This window comes from Schistocerca cancellata, chromosome 9 (genome assembly GCF_023864275.1).
Source record: "Schistocerca cancellata isolate TAMUIC-IGC-003103 chromosome 9, iqSchCanc2.1, whole genome shotgun sequence".
NCBI lineage: Eukaryota > Metazoa > Arthropoda > Insecta > Orthoptera > Acrididae > Schistocerca > Schistocerca cancellata.
In genome coordinates this window covers 400,866,454-400,883,859 of record NC_064634.1, presented here as the reverse complement: position 1 = coordinate 400,883,859, position 17,406 = coordinate 400,866,454, and the positions used below count along the sequence as shown (strand labels likewise).

Here is a 17,406-nt window from a genome sequence, read left to right as displayed (position 1 = left end):
CCTGAAGTGTCAATCCTACAGCAATCTATAGCAGACTATAGGTACAGCAATCTATAGCAGACTATAGGCGAAACTTTGCAAAGCTGCTGCTTTTCCTCTGAACTATTGAAAACACTTTCTGACCAGCAGCATGCATTCTGCTACTGTGAATGGAAGTACTCTGAGTAACTCCTGAGTCAGGAGGACTGCTACACAAGCCCTTTTCCAAAGTTAGATGATAATACCCATCAGTGGTACACCCATCAGGGAGTTCATCAGTTTAATAAGTATAAGGGTTTCATCTCGGTCCCAAGAGGAGCAAAATAAAAGTCCACCCTCGCCTGGGTAAGCCTTATACAACTGAGGTACAGCAGGTTCCTCAGAGGTTGCCAGTTGTGCATCTCATCACAGTTTGAGATTGAGGATATTTTTGCAGAGGTTTTTATCATCCTTGTGATCCAGGCAAATAAGCCAAGCACCTCATTTCCTGGGACACTGCATGCCCAGAGCTTACAGTTACAGAGGACTGGTTGTCCATTGCCGCATATTGATGACACCCTAGACTGTTCGAAAGCAACAAAAATTTCTCCACTCTGGATAAGCATCAGGCTGCTGGCAAATCAAAGTTGACAAGGCTGACTGGGAAAAGATTGCCTTCACAGCTGCTCGCAGCCTCTATGAATTTAAGGTCACACCATTTGAACTGCATAAGGCTCCAGCCACCTTTGAACATATGATTGACATCCAGCATCAACATCTTAAGTGAATGACATGTAATTGCTATTTGAGAGACACTATCATTTTCTTGAAGACATTTTAAGTACATCTAGGCTGTCTGACAATTGTGTTGACGTGTGTTCAGACTGCAGGCATCAAAGGAATAAAAATCCTTGGGCGTGTAGTGGATGGCAATAAGAGTCTGTCCCAATCCAGAGAAAATAAAGGGCAGTAACTGATTTTCCAACTTCTCGGCATATTCGTGGTGTGAGAAACGTTCTTTGAATTGGTTGTACAACAGGTGATACAAAAGGATTTCTGCACCAAGGCACATCCCTTACTAGAACTACTGCAGGGAAATGCCAAATATTCATGGATCAAAGTGCAGGAAAGATCTTTCCTTGCCCTTATGCAGGCACTAATATCTTATCAAGTCATAGCATCATTGCCAATGCTAGCAGTGTTGGAATACGGTCAGTTCTAGTACAAATTCAGGGAGGCGTTGAAAAGGTAACAGCTTAGGCTTCCATAGTACTCTTCAAGTCTGAGATGACTCACTCTACAACCATTAAAGAGAGCCTTGCAGTTGGTTTGGCAATAAATAAGTTCCAGACATAGTTATTTGGTAAATCATTCATTATAAAATTATTGAAAAAATGTTTAGATCACAATGGTTACTTTATTTAAAATGACCGGTCTCAGCCTAGTATTAGACCATCTTCAGAACAGCACCATCTGCTAAAGTTGAAAATGTCCGGAACAGTCAGTAACCACCAGTCACTGAAACTGTACATTAACATGGCTTACAAGATGGCTGTTCCTCCGAAAATGTTACCCCAAAAAATTGCAAAGGTCCTTGTAGAAGACACCATTTTGGAGCATGGGTGATCTGTGATCATGGAAAATGTTTCCACTTGAGACTAGTATTGGAGGTAACTTCATGTTGTAACATCACCCAAAGGATGACAGCTGCCTTACCATTTACAGACAAATATCCCCCAGATGCTTAAACAAGTCATTGGCAGGTATGCTCTCCACACATGCTGATGTCAAATGGATGCTACTCAGAATGACTATGTGGAATCTCTCATCACAAGGACCAAAGAAGCAAGGCAGCTGGCTTGCATATAGAACTTGGATGCCCTGAAGAAAGACCTAGAGCAACTTCAAGCAGCGGCTTGATTTGGTATGGACTTTTCTGTCCGTGCAGTCAGTGGGACTATCAGAAAAGTTACTAAAGTACTACTTTGGGCCATATATGCTCTTTTACTTTTAGTAATGATTACGACCCTTCGCCAAGAAGACAAGGTGAAGAGATTTTATCCATGTCCTCCATATTACAGTCCTGTTACAGTCCAGGTAAATCTGTAATGCTGATTCAGAAGCAGCAGGTTTCTTCACAGAGGCACTATTAATGAATATATGTATCATAGCAATAACAAACACGACTTATGGCACACAGATTGCTACTTAGTGTAGAGAATACACATCAAGTTGCAGATGCGCACAATTAAAAGACACTCACATACAGCTTTTGGCTACAGCCTCTATCAGTAAAACACACACACACACACACACACACACACACACACACACACACACACAAAAGTAAGCAAGCACACCTCACACATCTATGGCCGGCAACCCCGGCATCTTGGGACGGAATCATGCTGGAGTTGTCCAAAACCTGTATGTGAGTGACCTTTAATTATGCCTGTCTGCAATTTTTGACGTGTCTTCTTTATGGTAAGTAGCAATCGGTCTTTTCCTACATTGTTGATATTCCTACCTGGAATTTCCATTGTAGATTTATGGAACATAGTACTTTATAGAGTACTATGAAGAATACATTGTGTGTAGCTCTAAACACACTGAACGGACAACAGTGATACAATTACAGAAAAGGCCGGGCATTCATTTGCAGTCACTTTAAATAATACTGTTTCTTTAGTGGCTCGGCAGAGTGTGCCAGAGGGTGGACCCAGGTGGCCTCTATAAGAAGGCATGAGAACTGTATGGATGTGCCACCTTGGAATGTACATCATTCCTCCCTTCCAAGGGTGGGAAATAGCATACATGAAAACACCATGCACAGAAAAATATGCATGGTACAGAAAAAATGCATGGTACTGAAAAAAAGCAATGGTACCCATGTAAAAAAAAAAGCACTGATTTCAAGGCACTGAGATTACGTGCCTCGGAAAATACCAATGACTGTGCTGACATCCATTTCATCGCACGATGAATGTGGCTGCTGTAGAATGTGGCAGGCAGGCAATGGTGAGTAGGGGTGGAAGTGATGAGGGAGCTGTTTGGTGCACCATTCCCCCTCTCGTCAGAGGCCGCAGGGCATGACTGGGGACAGCATCTCCATAGCAATGTCCTCGTAGAGGTCAGTGGTTGGTGCCAGATGTGTCAGTGGGAGTGTCATAGGCAATGGCCACACAGGACCCAGCCGTGGATATGATGGCGGCTGCGGCAGCAGGTGCAGCGGGAGCTGCACAAGCGACGGCAGTTGAGGAGTGTGGGTGGTGGCAGAAATCTCAGACAATGATTTGCCAGGCAGTGACCCCTGCTGCAACACGACAGGACCATCTGCGACACACGGACAGGCATTGGCGGGAGGGGGGCACTCCAGAAAAGATCCCACTGTGCGTGGCTGTAGATGGTCGAAGTGATGAGAGTCCACACATCAAGAAAGCAGACAATGCTCAGGCACCAGCCTCAGTGACACAACGATGCAAGAGCCCATTTCAGCCAGCAGCTGAAACCACGAATCCAGACAGGCGTATCTGGCCGTCATAGAGCTGGTGACAGTGGTGGATGCAATATTGGATGCAGCAGATGAAGGAGGGTCCATGGTTGGCGTCCGCGTAGCAGCTGCACTGGGCTCTTATCCCCCACTGGAGCAAAATGGTGCAAACTCAAAAAATGGTCTACAGCAGCATCAGGGGACCTACTGGGTATGTACTTCCCCATATGAGATTTAAATGTCCGAACCACGCGTTCGGCCTCACCATTAGCATGAGGATGAAACAGGGAACTTTGAGATGTGGAATACCATTAACCTGACAAACAGAAGTAAATTCTCAAGAAACAAACTGGGGGCCTTTAGTGGTAACCATGCTATACCGAAGTCCCTCAGTTGCAAAACTCTTAAAGCGGAAATAGTGGCCACCACGTATGTGGACGGACAATGCACCATGTAGGGAACATGGCATTGTCATCCACTACAATGAGCCAGTAGTGATTTAGGAAGGGTCCAGCAAAATCGGCACATAGACACTCCCACGGGCACTGTGGCATCGGCCTGGGGCAAAAAGCAACCCGCATTGCCACCTGTTGCTGAACACAGTGTGCACAAGCAGCGATAAGTCGCGTAATGTCTCCATCTACGCATGGTGGATACACATGTCAGTGAGCCAAAGCTTTGGTGCAAGAGGTCCCCCAATGACCAACATGCAGAAGCCGCAGAACAGGAAGCAGGAATCGCAAGCTGGGGAGCAGCATCCCCTATAGGTAACAAAGGAATGCCGTCAAATGGCCCAGGGGTTTTTCCTGCCACTGGAACTGCACAAAAGAGAGGAAGTGACTATGTACAGGATCCATGGTGACAGTCGATGCTATCGTGACATTAATGACAGGAAAACGGTTGATCGCGTTTGGTTCTCAGTTTCAATCTGCCCTGTGTCAGACCACTTCCAAACCAGATTAGCATCTCTTGTCACTTACAGATGTCTGGCAGCATGCTTTTGGCATGGTGTTGATTCACAAATATGTGGACGGGTCTGAACGACACATTGTTCATGCTTCTAAGACTTTAACTCTACTCAGCAGCCATATTCTCAGATTGTAAAACAGGCTTTAGTGGTTGTGTTCGCCCTCAAGAAATTTCATTTATTCTTGTAAGGTTCTTAGTTCCATTTAATTATGGATCACAAGCCTTTGGTTGCTCTTTTTAACCCTTCACCTTCTGTGTCCGACAAGGCAGTGCATCATTTACAGTATGGGCTCTCTTCCTCACTATTAGATCAATTAGCAGCCGAAGGCACAACATGCCAGTGCCAATGTCTTGTCTCACCTTCCAGTCGCTCGGACTCAATGTTTGAGCATCATGAGTTGCTCTGTTTCTATTTAGATACTGAGAACCAAACGCGATCAACGGTTTTCCTGTCATTAATGCCACAATAGCATCGACTGTCACCATGGATCCTGTACATAGACTTCATCAGTATGGTGGAAACATCCACTTGCAGTGTATACAAAATGGCAATAATGTTACTACAAACACATATAAAAAAGAAAAGATACAAGAATGTTTCACTCCAACAATAAAATGAAACTAATGAGACAACCGTGGTAAACAGGAAGTTCAGGGTGAGAACGAAGCTAAACATATGAAAATACAAAACACCACGCATCCCAAAACAAATATTTTAAAAAAGAATTCTCAACTTACAACATAATGCTACAGCCACAAAGCCAACAGGAATTGTACGCTTCACTCTACCTACAAAGCTCAAATGAAGCCTACAATACCAAAAAATCAATATCTGCAATTCTGAAAAGCAGAATCAAACATTTCCCTTGACTTATACAGCTCAAATGAAACCCTCAGTACCAAGAAACCCACACCTACAGCTCCGAAAAGTGAAATTGGACATTTCCCTTGACCTATATAGGCCTAGCTCAAATGCAGCACTCAATATCTACTGGCACACCATAAAAATAAAATAAAATGAATGAATGAATAAATAAATAAAAACACAAACTTCACACACCTATTCAACTCACAAAACCCAAAAACCCCATACTCACCAGATCAATTAAAACAGAACTGAAATAACGTGCGTGCGCCCACACACACACACACACACACACACACACACACACACACACAATGGCAAACACGAAACTAATCACACCTAACAAAAATGACAAACATTCAGGAGAGAAAAACCCACAACTCACTGAAAACAATGAAAACACTTCCAATTACACGTTACAGACTCAAATAAACCCAAGTTACCACAGCAACAACCAAGACTCAAATGAACACACTACCACACAATAAACTGAACACATCAACATCCATCACTGGAGAGCACCATCAATTTAAACAACATGACATCTACTAATACAACCAACTCAAAAACACCACACCATTACATCACGGGTAAAAGCAGACATGTGGAATCAGACGCTTCCAATGACCTCCTAACAAAGGTTGAAAAAGGCAAGATTCAGAATTATTATGGAGTGGTAGCCTAATTAGGAATAACTGAAACAATGTTGAAGCAATGAGAAGAGATACAGTCCTGGAATGTTTCAACAGTGTATCTGTATGGTAATGGACATTAGTTTCTTGTATGTAAAACAAATTCACTTTTCCTCAAAAATACTTTTTTTTTAAATTTCCGAGGCACTTTTCTCAAAAAAAGACTGATAATGGCATCAGACTTTCAGTACCTCTTGTTAATAAAAGAATGATTAATTAAAATGGGGCCTATAGTGAGAACAAGAACAAAAAAAAATGGTTCAAGTGGCTCTGGACACAATGGAACTTAACATCTGTGGTTATCAGTCAGTCCCCTAGAACTTAGAATTACTTAAACCTAACGAACCTGAGGACATCACACACATCCATGCCCGAGGCAGGATTCGAACCTGCGATCGCAGCGGAGAACAAGAACAAATTTACAAGTTATTTATAAGAAATATAACTTATTGTCTTTTACAACAAAAAAACATTACTCATAACGAAAAATTACAGTAACAAATATTTATCTGATTTGCAGATGATGTTTCTTCAGAAATTGTACCTGAAGTTTGCTCATGTTAATATTGATTTCCTACGGAACGTTCCTTCGTAACTGTGTCACCTAAAGTGAGGAATCAAGCAGATCTCTACATGCCACTCCGGTGTAGGGAATGTGAAGACAGAATTAAACTAATGACAGAACCATTTAAGCAATCATTCGCGTCAATCTAAACCTAACATTACCAGATGTTACATTCACTTGGTAACATAACAAAGAGTCATGAGACACCATTAATGCACATACTGTAGCGAAATTGACACACTATTTCTACTGCATCTATATAATTTTTTGAAATGCAAACTGTGGTCACAGACTGACTGGTCCGGTAGTCCAAGGTTTAGCTCAGGTTGAGAAGTGACTGAGTGAGTGAGTGACTGAGAGCTGACCAAGGCATTAATCTGACAATGTGGATTTCGACGAAAGAGTCTCTATGGATTTTTGTCTTGGTTACGTCTTGAAAAATCAGATGAACATAAAAATAAACATTATCTTCCTACTCATATTTTATTGCGAAAACTTATTGCATATCCAGTACGAGTTTACACTGAAAAAAAAAAGTATATACGTACCTCACCCAAGAATATGGTATTCAAAAGCTCATCCACATTTTCATCACTTTTCATCATGTTTGACTTGGTACTTTTTATTTTTACAATATTAGCCTTTCATTCCGTACGATCTTTAGTATTAGCCTCATTTCTCTAACATTATTTACTGACAAAATTAATAATTTTATATTTAAGTTCCAAGAAATCCCATAAACTCTTAAGTACCATTTGTTAATATCGGTTCTTCTCCCATTTTAAACATAAACAACATTCGACACTGTTACTATTTCACGTTTCGCGGCAGTACGTACTACAGCTGTTCTTTCAAATGACTACGTTTGTCTAGTATCATCTTTGCTGTACGACAGTTGTTTGACTTTGTTACTCTGTTATCTTTGCGAAAGTTCAGTGTTTTTATGTTCTCAGAGCGGTTTGTTTACATTTCTTCGAAGTCCATACTGTGTTATGATTACTAAAGTATGGCAGCTATAAGAAAACTGCTGTCTGTGCATCATATTCTCCGAAACGGCGACCTACTAGCAGTAACCCAGCGTAAGTTCTTCAGCAGGCCACTTCTGTCTTGATTGTGCCGATTTTCAGTTTTCTTGCCGTAGGGTTGAATAAGTAATAAAAAAAGAGATGTCACCTGTCAACAATAAAACATAAGAGAGAAACATAAGATAAAACCTCCGGTGCAGGACATTGGCAGTAAAGACACTTTTTGTGACTTTACCGTAATACATGATACGCCTTCTTTCAAGCAAGAAATATAAGAGTTTGACGCTTTGTCGATGTCATTAAATACGAACCACGTATTGAGATTGGGTGAGGCTGAGAGTAAAAATAAGCTGTGGCCTTTTCAAAGGAACAGTTGATGCATTCGGCAGAAGGGACGTTGGAGAAGTATGGGAAGTATAGATCTGAAGAGCTCCATGCGCGAATGTGAATACCGGCCCCAGAACTGGAACACAGATACCTTTAATCGCGCAGCCACGCTCTTTATATTTTTTCGACTGTGATATATGCCCATGTATTTTCCTGTAGATCATGTTTTATTTTTCCGTTCCAGCTGTGAAGAGGAGGTGAACCGTTTTAATATAGTGCCTCTGATTTATTTATTTTTGTTCCTTCATCCAATGATCATATCACAGTTAGGCCTATATAGTATTTGTCGAGGTAAAAAAGTGTCTATCTTTGGGCAAAAAATTAGACAAATCATACATAACATGCTTTAATAGAATAGGACAGAGAGCTTATGGGGATAACACAGATGGTCAGCCGTTGCCTGTCCAGAGGACCATCTCAGCATTTGCCTAAGCAAGCTAGGAAAACTGAAAAACCCACTGATACTTTTCCTACAGTATTTCGTGGTCCACAATTTCATATTCCTTTCCAAATTCTTTCATAAGTAGCTACAACTTGTGTGGTATTTTGTAAATCTTAGATGGTAATCTAGGTAATCAGAGGGCTGTTGTTTTTGTCGAAAAATTTTGATAATCTGCAATACATTATTTTTTTGTGATACTCCCAGAGCCTGATAATGAGAGTATCTGTAGTTTTCTAGATTTGATTTGACACGTGTCTTATGAAGTTTTGCCATTTTGTAGATGGTCAGGGAGTGTGCTTGTCAGAAAATGTGAATTTACTCTATCTCATAGAGGTACTGAAATGTATGTAGTGCACTGCTTTGTAGGATAATCTGTAAAGTCAGTGCTAGAAGGCATTTTCTTAATTTTTTTTTTGTATTTCAATGTTGTTTCATTTGGAATTATCAGTATGTAGAATAAAGAGATGCAAAGTGTACTTTGCATGTCCCATGTGATGTTAGTTCCCCTCTGCTCCAAAATCTTGTTTATGGTGACTTACAAATCAGTAGTCTAGCCCCAACCATAGGCTATGTTAGAAGACTACAACTTTGTTTACTGTTGGGGAGCCCAGTGAATCTGAAATTGAATTAATGGCTTTGGAAACTTATTAATCTGTAGCTTAGCATGATGTCATTTTCATGTACAGTATTTAATGTGCTTCACATATTTAATACACTTTTTGTTATAAAAATTAAAACTCTTGCATCAATTCAGAAAAAAATCTATTAGACAAAAAACATATCACCAAAGATTATTTTGGTGCATAATGTATTTTACAGCAGACAGTCTGTTGTACATGATCCACTGTAGCTCAAGAGGAATTTTTATGCATGTAATTGCAATACCATTACAGAAGCATCTGTTTCCACCTTTCTGCTTTGACCAATGATATCATCAATATGATGGAAACTGCTATTTCAAGTGTACACAAAATGATAATGACATCACTACATACAAATGCCAACAAATGTGGACAAAAATAAAAATGAGACAATAACATTGCACTCCAAAAATAAAATGAAACTAACTCTATAACCATGGAAAATTGGGAGTGTACAGCAACAACAACACTGCACCATCCCAAAACAAATACTATACAAAAAAATGGAAATTACAACTTCCTGCTACACCAACAAAACTACAGGAATTCTACATTTTCCTTGAGATTTGAGATATGCAGTAAAAAAAGGAATTGGACATTTAACTTTACCTCTATCACTCAACTGCATATGGATACCAAAAAAACCAGCTCCTACAACTCCGAAAAGTGGAACCAAAACCTCAACAACTCAAAAATTCAAATACCTATACACTACAGCAATTAAAACACAGCTGACCAATTATAAATATGCAACACAAAACGTCACAACTACTATAGAAGAAAACCAAAACAAAAATTCCTTACCAACAAAAGCTTCTTGCAATACCACCTAGGTTGTGCTCCCCTCATCCCAACACACACACACACACACACACACACACACACACACACACTCAAAATATGTCCCATGTCCCTGGTCCGAGACACTGGATCTCTTGTCAACCTCATGTTGTTGCCACAAACGTGACAAAATATTCAGCAATAAGACCGAGCATCTGCAGAAACTATATGGCAGACATCATGTTATCATCTATGTTAGAACATAATGATACACTTGTGAGCTTCACTGTCATATCCATAACTAATAAAAAGCAGTAAAAAAAATTAGGCTTGTTTCTGCACAACTATGCCAAACTAATCAGACCTAATAAAAACATCAAACACATAAACAAAGAAAACCTTGAAACTTCCTGGCAGATTAAAACTGTGTGCCCAACCGAGACTCGAACTCGGGACCTTTGCCTTTCGTGGGCAAGTGCTCTACCACCTGAGCTACCGAAGCACGACTCACGCCCGGTACTCACAGCTTTACTTCTGCCAGTATCTCGTCTCCTACCTTCCAAACTTTACAGAAGCTCTCCTGCGAAGAGCTTCTGCAGGAGAGCTTCTGTAAAGTTTGGAAGGTAGGAGACGAGATACTGGCAGAAGTAAAGCTGTGAGTACCGGGCGTGAGTCGTGCTTCGGTAGCTCAGATGGCAGAGCACTTGCCCACGAAAGGCAAAGGTCCCGAGTTCGAGTCTCGGTTGGGCACACAGTTTTAATCTGCCAGGAAGTTTCATATCAGCGCACACTCCGCTGCAGAGTGAAAATCTCATTCTGGAAAGAAAACCTTAATAACTCACTGAAAACACTTCCACAACCAAAGTTACCACACCTATTACATAAACTCAAAACCAGATTAGCACTATGACAACCAAAACTCAACTGAACCCAGTACCACACGGTAAACTCTGTACGTCCAAATCCATCACTAGAGGGCCTGATAAAATACAGCAACATGACATCTACAAACACAACAAATTTAAAAACTCTGCGCCATAGTGACATCACATACACCACCACCATCATGTCACAGGTCAAAGCAGAAGTGGAATCAGACACTTCAATTGACCCGGAAAAATGACATTCACTACTCCATATTAAAACTTTCTTTAGCACAAAAAGGGGCGCAATGATGCAACAAAAAATTTTTATTACTGACCCAGTGAAATAAAATTTCTGGCAGACAGAAAGGTAAGACCTGAAAACAAACTGAAAAAGTTTTTCCTTGACAACTCGTCATATTCAGTAGAAGAATTTCTGTTGTTGTAGTGTGTAAAAAGTGGTGAATAGGAATTACTAACTTACATCTGTATACATTAAGAAAAAATGTTCAGCGTGTGGCCACATTTACAAATTAATTTGTAATGTAAAATGACTGTTTCGACATTATTAGATTTATTGTGCAAAGTAATCCATGGGACATGAACCTAAGTAGCTATAAATGTGTATTGTACATGACCTATAAAAATGTCAGGTGGCACTACTACGTAATCATTATTATTATTATTATTATTATGTACCTGCGTACATAGCTGCTCATGGCACCCTGTTTGGGTTTCTTCTCATTTTGGTCTCGTACGGATATGTATGTTGTAACCATAGACAAGACCAATGACATAGTTACCACTTCTTTATTTGTTTAGGTCAAGTTCTGGACTCTAGTTGTTATAAGTATAATGTCACGTGTGGATCAACTCTTAATTATCCTTTTAAGGTATTTTGAATAAAGCACAGTTGCTGCTTGGGTGCATGTTACACCTTTGGTGGTACAGAGCTTTACCACATACACTTAATCCAAATAACCTTCCTTAAAAATTCCTATAAATGCAACCATGCTGCTTATCTCAAAAAGTGTAGAAGTTCCCTTAGTACAAAAGTTTTAATAACCAGATCACTACTGCTCCTAAGAAGAGTATACAAAACATACAAAGCTATATTTACATACTAACCTACTTAAGTCAGTGTAGGCAACAAAATATCCCTTGTTATTAGGTTAGTTTCCTCGTCAGACACTTGTGAGATGCATTAGAGCTTTTGGAGGTAAGTAATGCGTTTATTGTTTATGTGACTGCTACCAAACTAAAGGGTTTAAGTGTTTTGAACAGTTAACAACCTTTTGTTGTTGGTCATTCTATTTTTAATTACTTATTGTTCCATGCATGAAGACTAGCATACGACACCTGAATGCTTGTATCTTTGTTATTCAGTTATTGACTTAGCATACAGACTAAATCATCAAAGTTGGTGTGTTCATTTACTTTGCTACTTTGGAGGATACCTCGAAACCAACAGTATCCGGCTTCTGTAGTTACTGTCAAAATGCTCATCTTTCTTGAGAAAAATGCTCCCAGACAACCATTTAACTTTCTGCAGCAATGATGTCCCTATATGCACAATTTTTCTGTTATTCCCATTTAGGCATAGGTCATCCTTTTTCTGTAGGTCCGCTATCCTATTCACCACACCACACACATATGTAAATTAGGGTACAGTGTCCTGTTTAATACTACCTACAACTCTACCTTCTTCTTCTCCTCTAAATATTCTGAAGTAATATACTCCTGTTGTATTCTGAATCCGTACGTGGTTTCTGAGCTTCCTTGTGTGAAGTATTCATTGTACCCCTCTGTACATAATCGCTTCTTACCAACCTATGTGCCGTTGTAACTCTGTATGCACTCATGTACAAGGTGTTCTAAAAATACACAGCAATATTTCAGAGAAAGGTTCAGCACATGTAGGAGACATGGAAGTCGGTTACCTAGTTCGTGAGAAACACCAGTTTATTTTCACAATGATGCACCCAGTTTACTACCGCACGAGATGTGTTCAAAATGCCCACCGTCTGCGAGTATGCAGTCTTCATGTCATCACAGTAAGGTACAAACATGAGCACTATCAAAGACTGTGCTACCACATTAGTAACTTGAGGAGGAAACAAGGCCAAAATTTACCCCCAAGCAGTAGCAGAAGTAAAGTTAGAGAATAAGGTGCATTCTTCAGTTTCTGCATGTTGAATATAAAATTCTATGGATTACCTAGACAGCAAATAATATATGGAGATGGAGGAAGAGGTTGACACGCCAAGAATTAGGGTTTTAATGGAGAAAAGAGACTCATTTGTAATGTAGAATGACAGTGGTTTCAAACAGCTGTTTGCGTTAGATAAGGAATCTTTTGAGTTACAGTTTGGTATGCTGGAGCTGTTACTGCAGCATAGTAATGACAGGAATTGTTCTGTTTCCAAGGCTGAAACTTCTTTGTGCACTGTGGATCATTCCCACTGGTACTTATCAAATTCGTAGCATGGGATCTGATTAACACTCATTGTACTACTGCTGAAAGATCTTTTAACAGTGTGATAAACCATTGAATTGCCTTAAAGCCACTTTGTGTCCATGCCATAGAACCAAAATAATATATCAAGGAACAAAAGGGAATTCTATGGAATTGTGAGATTCCCCATAGTCATAGGGGCCATAGATTGTGTACTTATATCCTTACTTCATCCTTCTGGAACACAACCAGAAATACACTGAAGAGCCAAAGAAACTGTTAAACCTGCGTAATATCCTATAGGGCCGCTGCAAGCATGCAGAAGTGCTGCAACACAACGCGGCTTGGACTCGACTAATGTCTTCAGTAGTACTGGAGGGAATTGACACCGTGGATCCTACAGGGCTGTCCATAAATCTGTAAGTGTATGAGGGGGTGGAGATCTCTTCTGAACGGCATGTTGCAGGGCATCCCAGATATGTTCAATAATGTTCATGTCTGGGGAGTTTGCTGACCAGCAGAAGTGTTTAAAGTCGGAAGAGTGTTCCCAAAACCATTCTGCGGCAATTCTAGACATGTGGGGTGCCGCATTGTCCTGCTGGGATTGTCCAAGTTCGTCGGATTGCACAATCAACGTGAATAGATGCAAGTGATCAGGCAGGATGCATACATACGTGTCACCTGTCAGAGTTGTATCTAGACATATCAGGAGTCCCATATCACTCCAACTGCAGACCCCCCACACCATTACAGAGCCTCCACAAGCTTGAACAGTCCCCTGCTGACATGCAGGGTCCATGGATTCATGAGGTTGTTTCCATCTGTTCGATACAATTTGATATGAGACTTGTCCAACCAGTCAACATGTTTCCAGTGATCGGTAGTCCAATGTCGATGTTGCCGGACCCAGGCAAGTTGTAAAGCTTTGTGTCATGCAGTCATCAAGGGTACATGAGTGGGCATTTGGCTGCAAAAGCCTGTATCGATGATGTTTCATTGAATGTTTCACACGCTGACACTTTTTGATTGCCCAGCATTGAAATCTGCAGCTATTTGTGGAAGAGTTGGACTTTTTTGTCACATTGAACGATTTTCTTCAGTTGTTGTTGGTCCCGTTCTTGCACGGTCTTTTTCCGGCTGCAGCAGTGTTGTAGATTTGATGTTTTATCAGATTCCTGATATTCACAGTAACTTGTGAAATTGTTGTAGGCCTATGGGAAAATCTCCACTTCATCACTGCCTCAGAGATGCTGTGTTTCATCACTCATGCACTCATTATAACACCACATTCAGACTTACTTAAATCTTAATAACCTGCCAATTTAGCAGCAGTAACCAATCTAAGAACTGCGCCAGACACTTGTTGTCTTATGTAGGCGTTATTGACCGCAGCACCATATTCTGCCTGTTTACATGTCTCTATTTGAATATGCATGCCTATACCAGATTCTTTGGTACTTCAATGCATATAGATATTGCAAGATTTTCTTTTCTATCAATAAATAAATCATCTGTGATGCCAGTATAAAGATTTTGAACATGGTGAACCGTTGATTGGGTTCCACACATGATGCATGCCTTTGGGACAATACTAGAGCTGCCACAGAATTTGAAAATTGAGAATATAATGGGTTACTTGTTGGAGATAGTGGAAATTCTCTCTCCAACCATCTTATGACTCCTGTGTTTTGACTCCTACACAGGAGCCGTAACACGCTACAACAGACTCCATGTTGCTACCAGATGTGTAATAGTGTGTACATTCAGTGTGTGGAAGAACTGTTTCCAACTTCTCACTGTAACAGTGTGACATTAATGATTTGTTATGTGTCCCAGTCTAGTCAGTGTTCATTTGTTCACCAGAGAGTTCGTCACCAAATTTGAATTTTATTTGCATTTTATCTTTGTGTGTGTGTGTGTGTGTGTGTGTGTGTGTGAAGATCTGTTGTTTTAGCTAAAAATGCACATAATTTTATAATCATTTAACAAAATGTTCACATTGCAGAATAAATACAAACAAAAACCCACTGATGATGGCACAGTGGTGCCAAAACATGTTTGGGTACTGAGAAAAACAATGTTTTGCGTAACTGGCTGACCTCACATCCCAAAATTTTAACTGCAAACATGGCCAGTACAAGGAGCTGAAAATCAAAAAAATGGACATCCTCTTTCCTTTTTATAAATTTGAGATCGTGCTTGAGATTTAGTAGTAGTTAGGGACTTTTTCTTATTTCAGCAAATATTTAATTGTCTGGTATGTTTTTTAATGTTTCTTAACACTTAAATTGTCCTTGCTTCCTTCCATGTTCCTGTTATCTCATGTATCACGTTGTAAAAATATTTTATCAGTTGCTGCTTAAATTAACATGTGTCACTCACCAATAATGGACAGTGGTGACTGTAGATAGGGAAGGTAAGGACTGAACAATAGATTTATCCATTACTAGCACGTTCCTTTTTCATGATACACAAATATTATCATTAATACAATATTATTCAGCTTTTTTGAATTTTAATAATCCTTTCTAACATTAATTACGACACAGTATTACTTTCAACAGGTGTTGCAATAATGTCTGCCAACTATCAATAGTTTGCAAGAAGAAATGAAAACCAGGAGCCTGTGGTGTGCAGAAATGGCTTACCACTATAGTAAAAAGGTGTTACTATTTTAGTTACAACTAAAGAAGTAAATAAAAATTGAGCTCTCCAACAGTTATTTAGGGTATATTGCTACAGAAATAATTTACTAAAGTAGTCCAGACTAAAGAAGTAAGAGTTACTACAAGAATAAGTTATACTAGTTTCGTGCTCACCACCCTAAGTTAGGGGAGTATGGGGGCCAAGCAGTTGGTCCACCTCTAACCATGCAGCAATTAGCATACTGATGAATCAAGTGTTGGTGAATAAGAACACTAAAATGGACAGAGGCCCCATTGTGCACGAAGTGCATCTGTTAGCGGAGTTGTAGTGAAAGATCTTCCAATACAGGAGGCAGCCCTCTGCATGAGAACCATCTGTACCTCTGCCCATTCGGATGTTATGGAAATATAGAGGGTCCTGTCAAGTGGACCTCGATAATTCCTGCCCAGATGTTGATGGTGAACCTTTGTTGATGGGTAATTTCTACAGTTGCATGTGGATTGACATATGCCTGTCCACTCATGCCGATTATGGAAAGTTTGGGTGCCATCGCAAGTGAATGTTGTCTCACCCATCCCTAACATCATTGCTGTAAAAGCAAGCTTCATGCCACATTGTTGGATAAACCATTGACAAAACACGTCTTACAGGAAAATCTGGAGGAACTAATTTGTGAATCCGCTATAGGTGGATTTTGCTCACACAGGCATCAGGCATCACAGTGTTGTAAGGGACCTGCAGCCGATGACTCAAGTGCCAATTGCTGATGTGTGGCCTATGTTTTGCAGCATCAACAATAATGCCCTCATTTGTTACTGTCCTCTTGTTCCAAGTAAAGGTGTGAAACTACCAAGCTTTTTGTACCAGTCGTATACAATCCTTCACTCCCTGTATTTTACCTCTGCTGCCTTCAGAATTTCGAAGGCTGTATTGCAGTTGACATTGTCAAATGTTTTCTCCAAATCTACAAAAGCTATGAACATAGTGTTGCCGTTTCTTAATCTATCTTCTAAGATAAGTCACAGGGTCTCATATCTCTTATCTTCATCTATGTCTTCTTCCCTTTTTATAATGCTATTGTAAAGTTCACTTCGCTTGTATGGTCCCTCTGTATACACGTCCCACCTTTCCTTCTTGTCACCTGAGAAAAAACTGGTATAGTTCCGCATTTTTTTACAGTGGTAAGGGGCAGTATCATGAAGAACGTAATGAAAAATCCTGACCTGTGGGATGTGAGTGTGGGGGTGGAGCCATGTGAAGGTCACTTTTTTATGTTTTCTTGAATTTCTCAAAAATATGGCATCTAGTGAAAATGTTTACCAGTACAGAGTTAATTTACATTAAATTTCCTGCAAAAAGGTTCAATACTCTTTTTCTTGAGGAGTGATGGTTTCCACGTTGCAGGGGATGGAAAAATTGCACATTATTAAAAATATTTTTAATGGTGTAAATTTAAGATGCATTGTAAAATAATATGGGTTAAGAACAAATATTAAATGGCTGTAACACATCTAAGTGCAATAGAATAATGGCTCGCAGTAATTTCCCTGAGAACGCATTTCTCTATTACACAACAAAATAAAACTGTTGTCCACAGTATTAGCTAGACTGAGCTCAGTTGTCAGTTG

At 40.0% G+C, this 17,406-nt stretch overlaps 2 protein-coding genes across 3 annotated transcripts in view; one reads left to right on the top strand and one right to left on the bottom strand.

Moving 5' to 3' along the window:
- Positions 1–7,391, bottom strand: part of LOC126100194 (zinc finger CCHC domain-containing protein 17-like) — a 54,573-nt gene extending 47,182 nt beyond the window's left edge. For both annotated transcript variants that reach the window (XM_049910753.1, XM_049910752.1), the window contains exon 1: positions 7,088–7,391. In XM_049910753.1, coding sequence (XP_049766710.1) covers positions 7,088–7,144 — 57 coding nt within the window. In that variant the 5' untranslated portion in view covers positions 7,145–7,391. The remainder of the gene's footprint in view (positions 1–7,087) is intronic.
- A 61-nt stretch (positions 7,392–7,452) lies between these two features.
- LOC126100193 (39S ribosomal protein L44, mitochondrial) overlaps positions 7,453–17,406 on the top strand; it is a 52,518-nt gene continuing 42,564 nt past the window's right edge. The window contains exon 1 of the mRNA XM_049910751.1: positions 7,453–7,618. Within this exon, the coding sequence (XP_049766708.1) occupies positions 7,546–7,618 (73 nt within the window). The 5' untranslated portion in view covers positions 7,453–7,545. The remainder of the gene's footprint in view (positions 7,619–17,406) is intronic.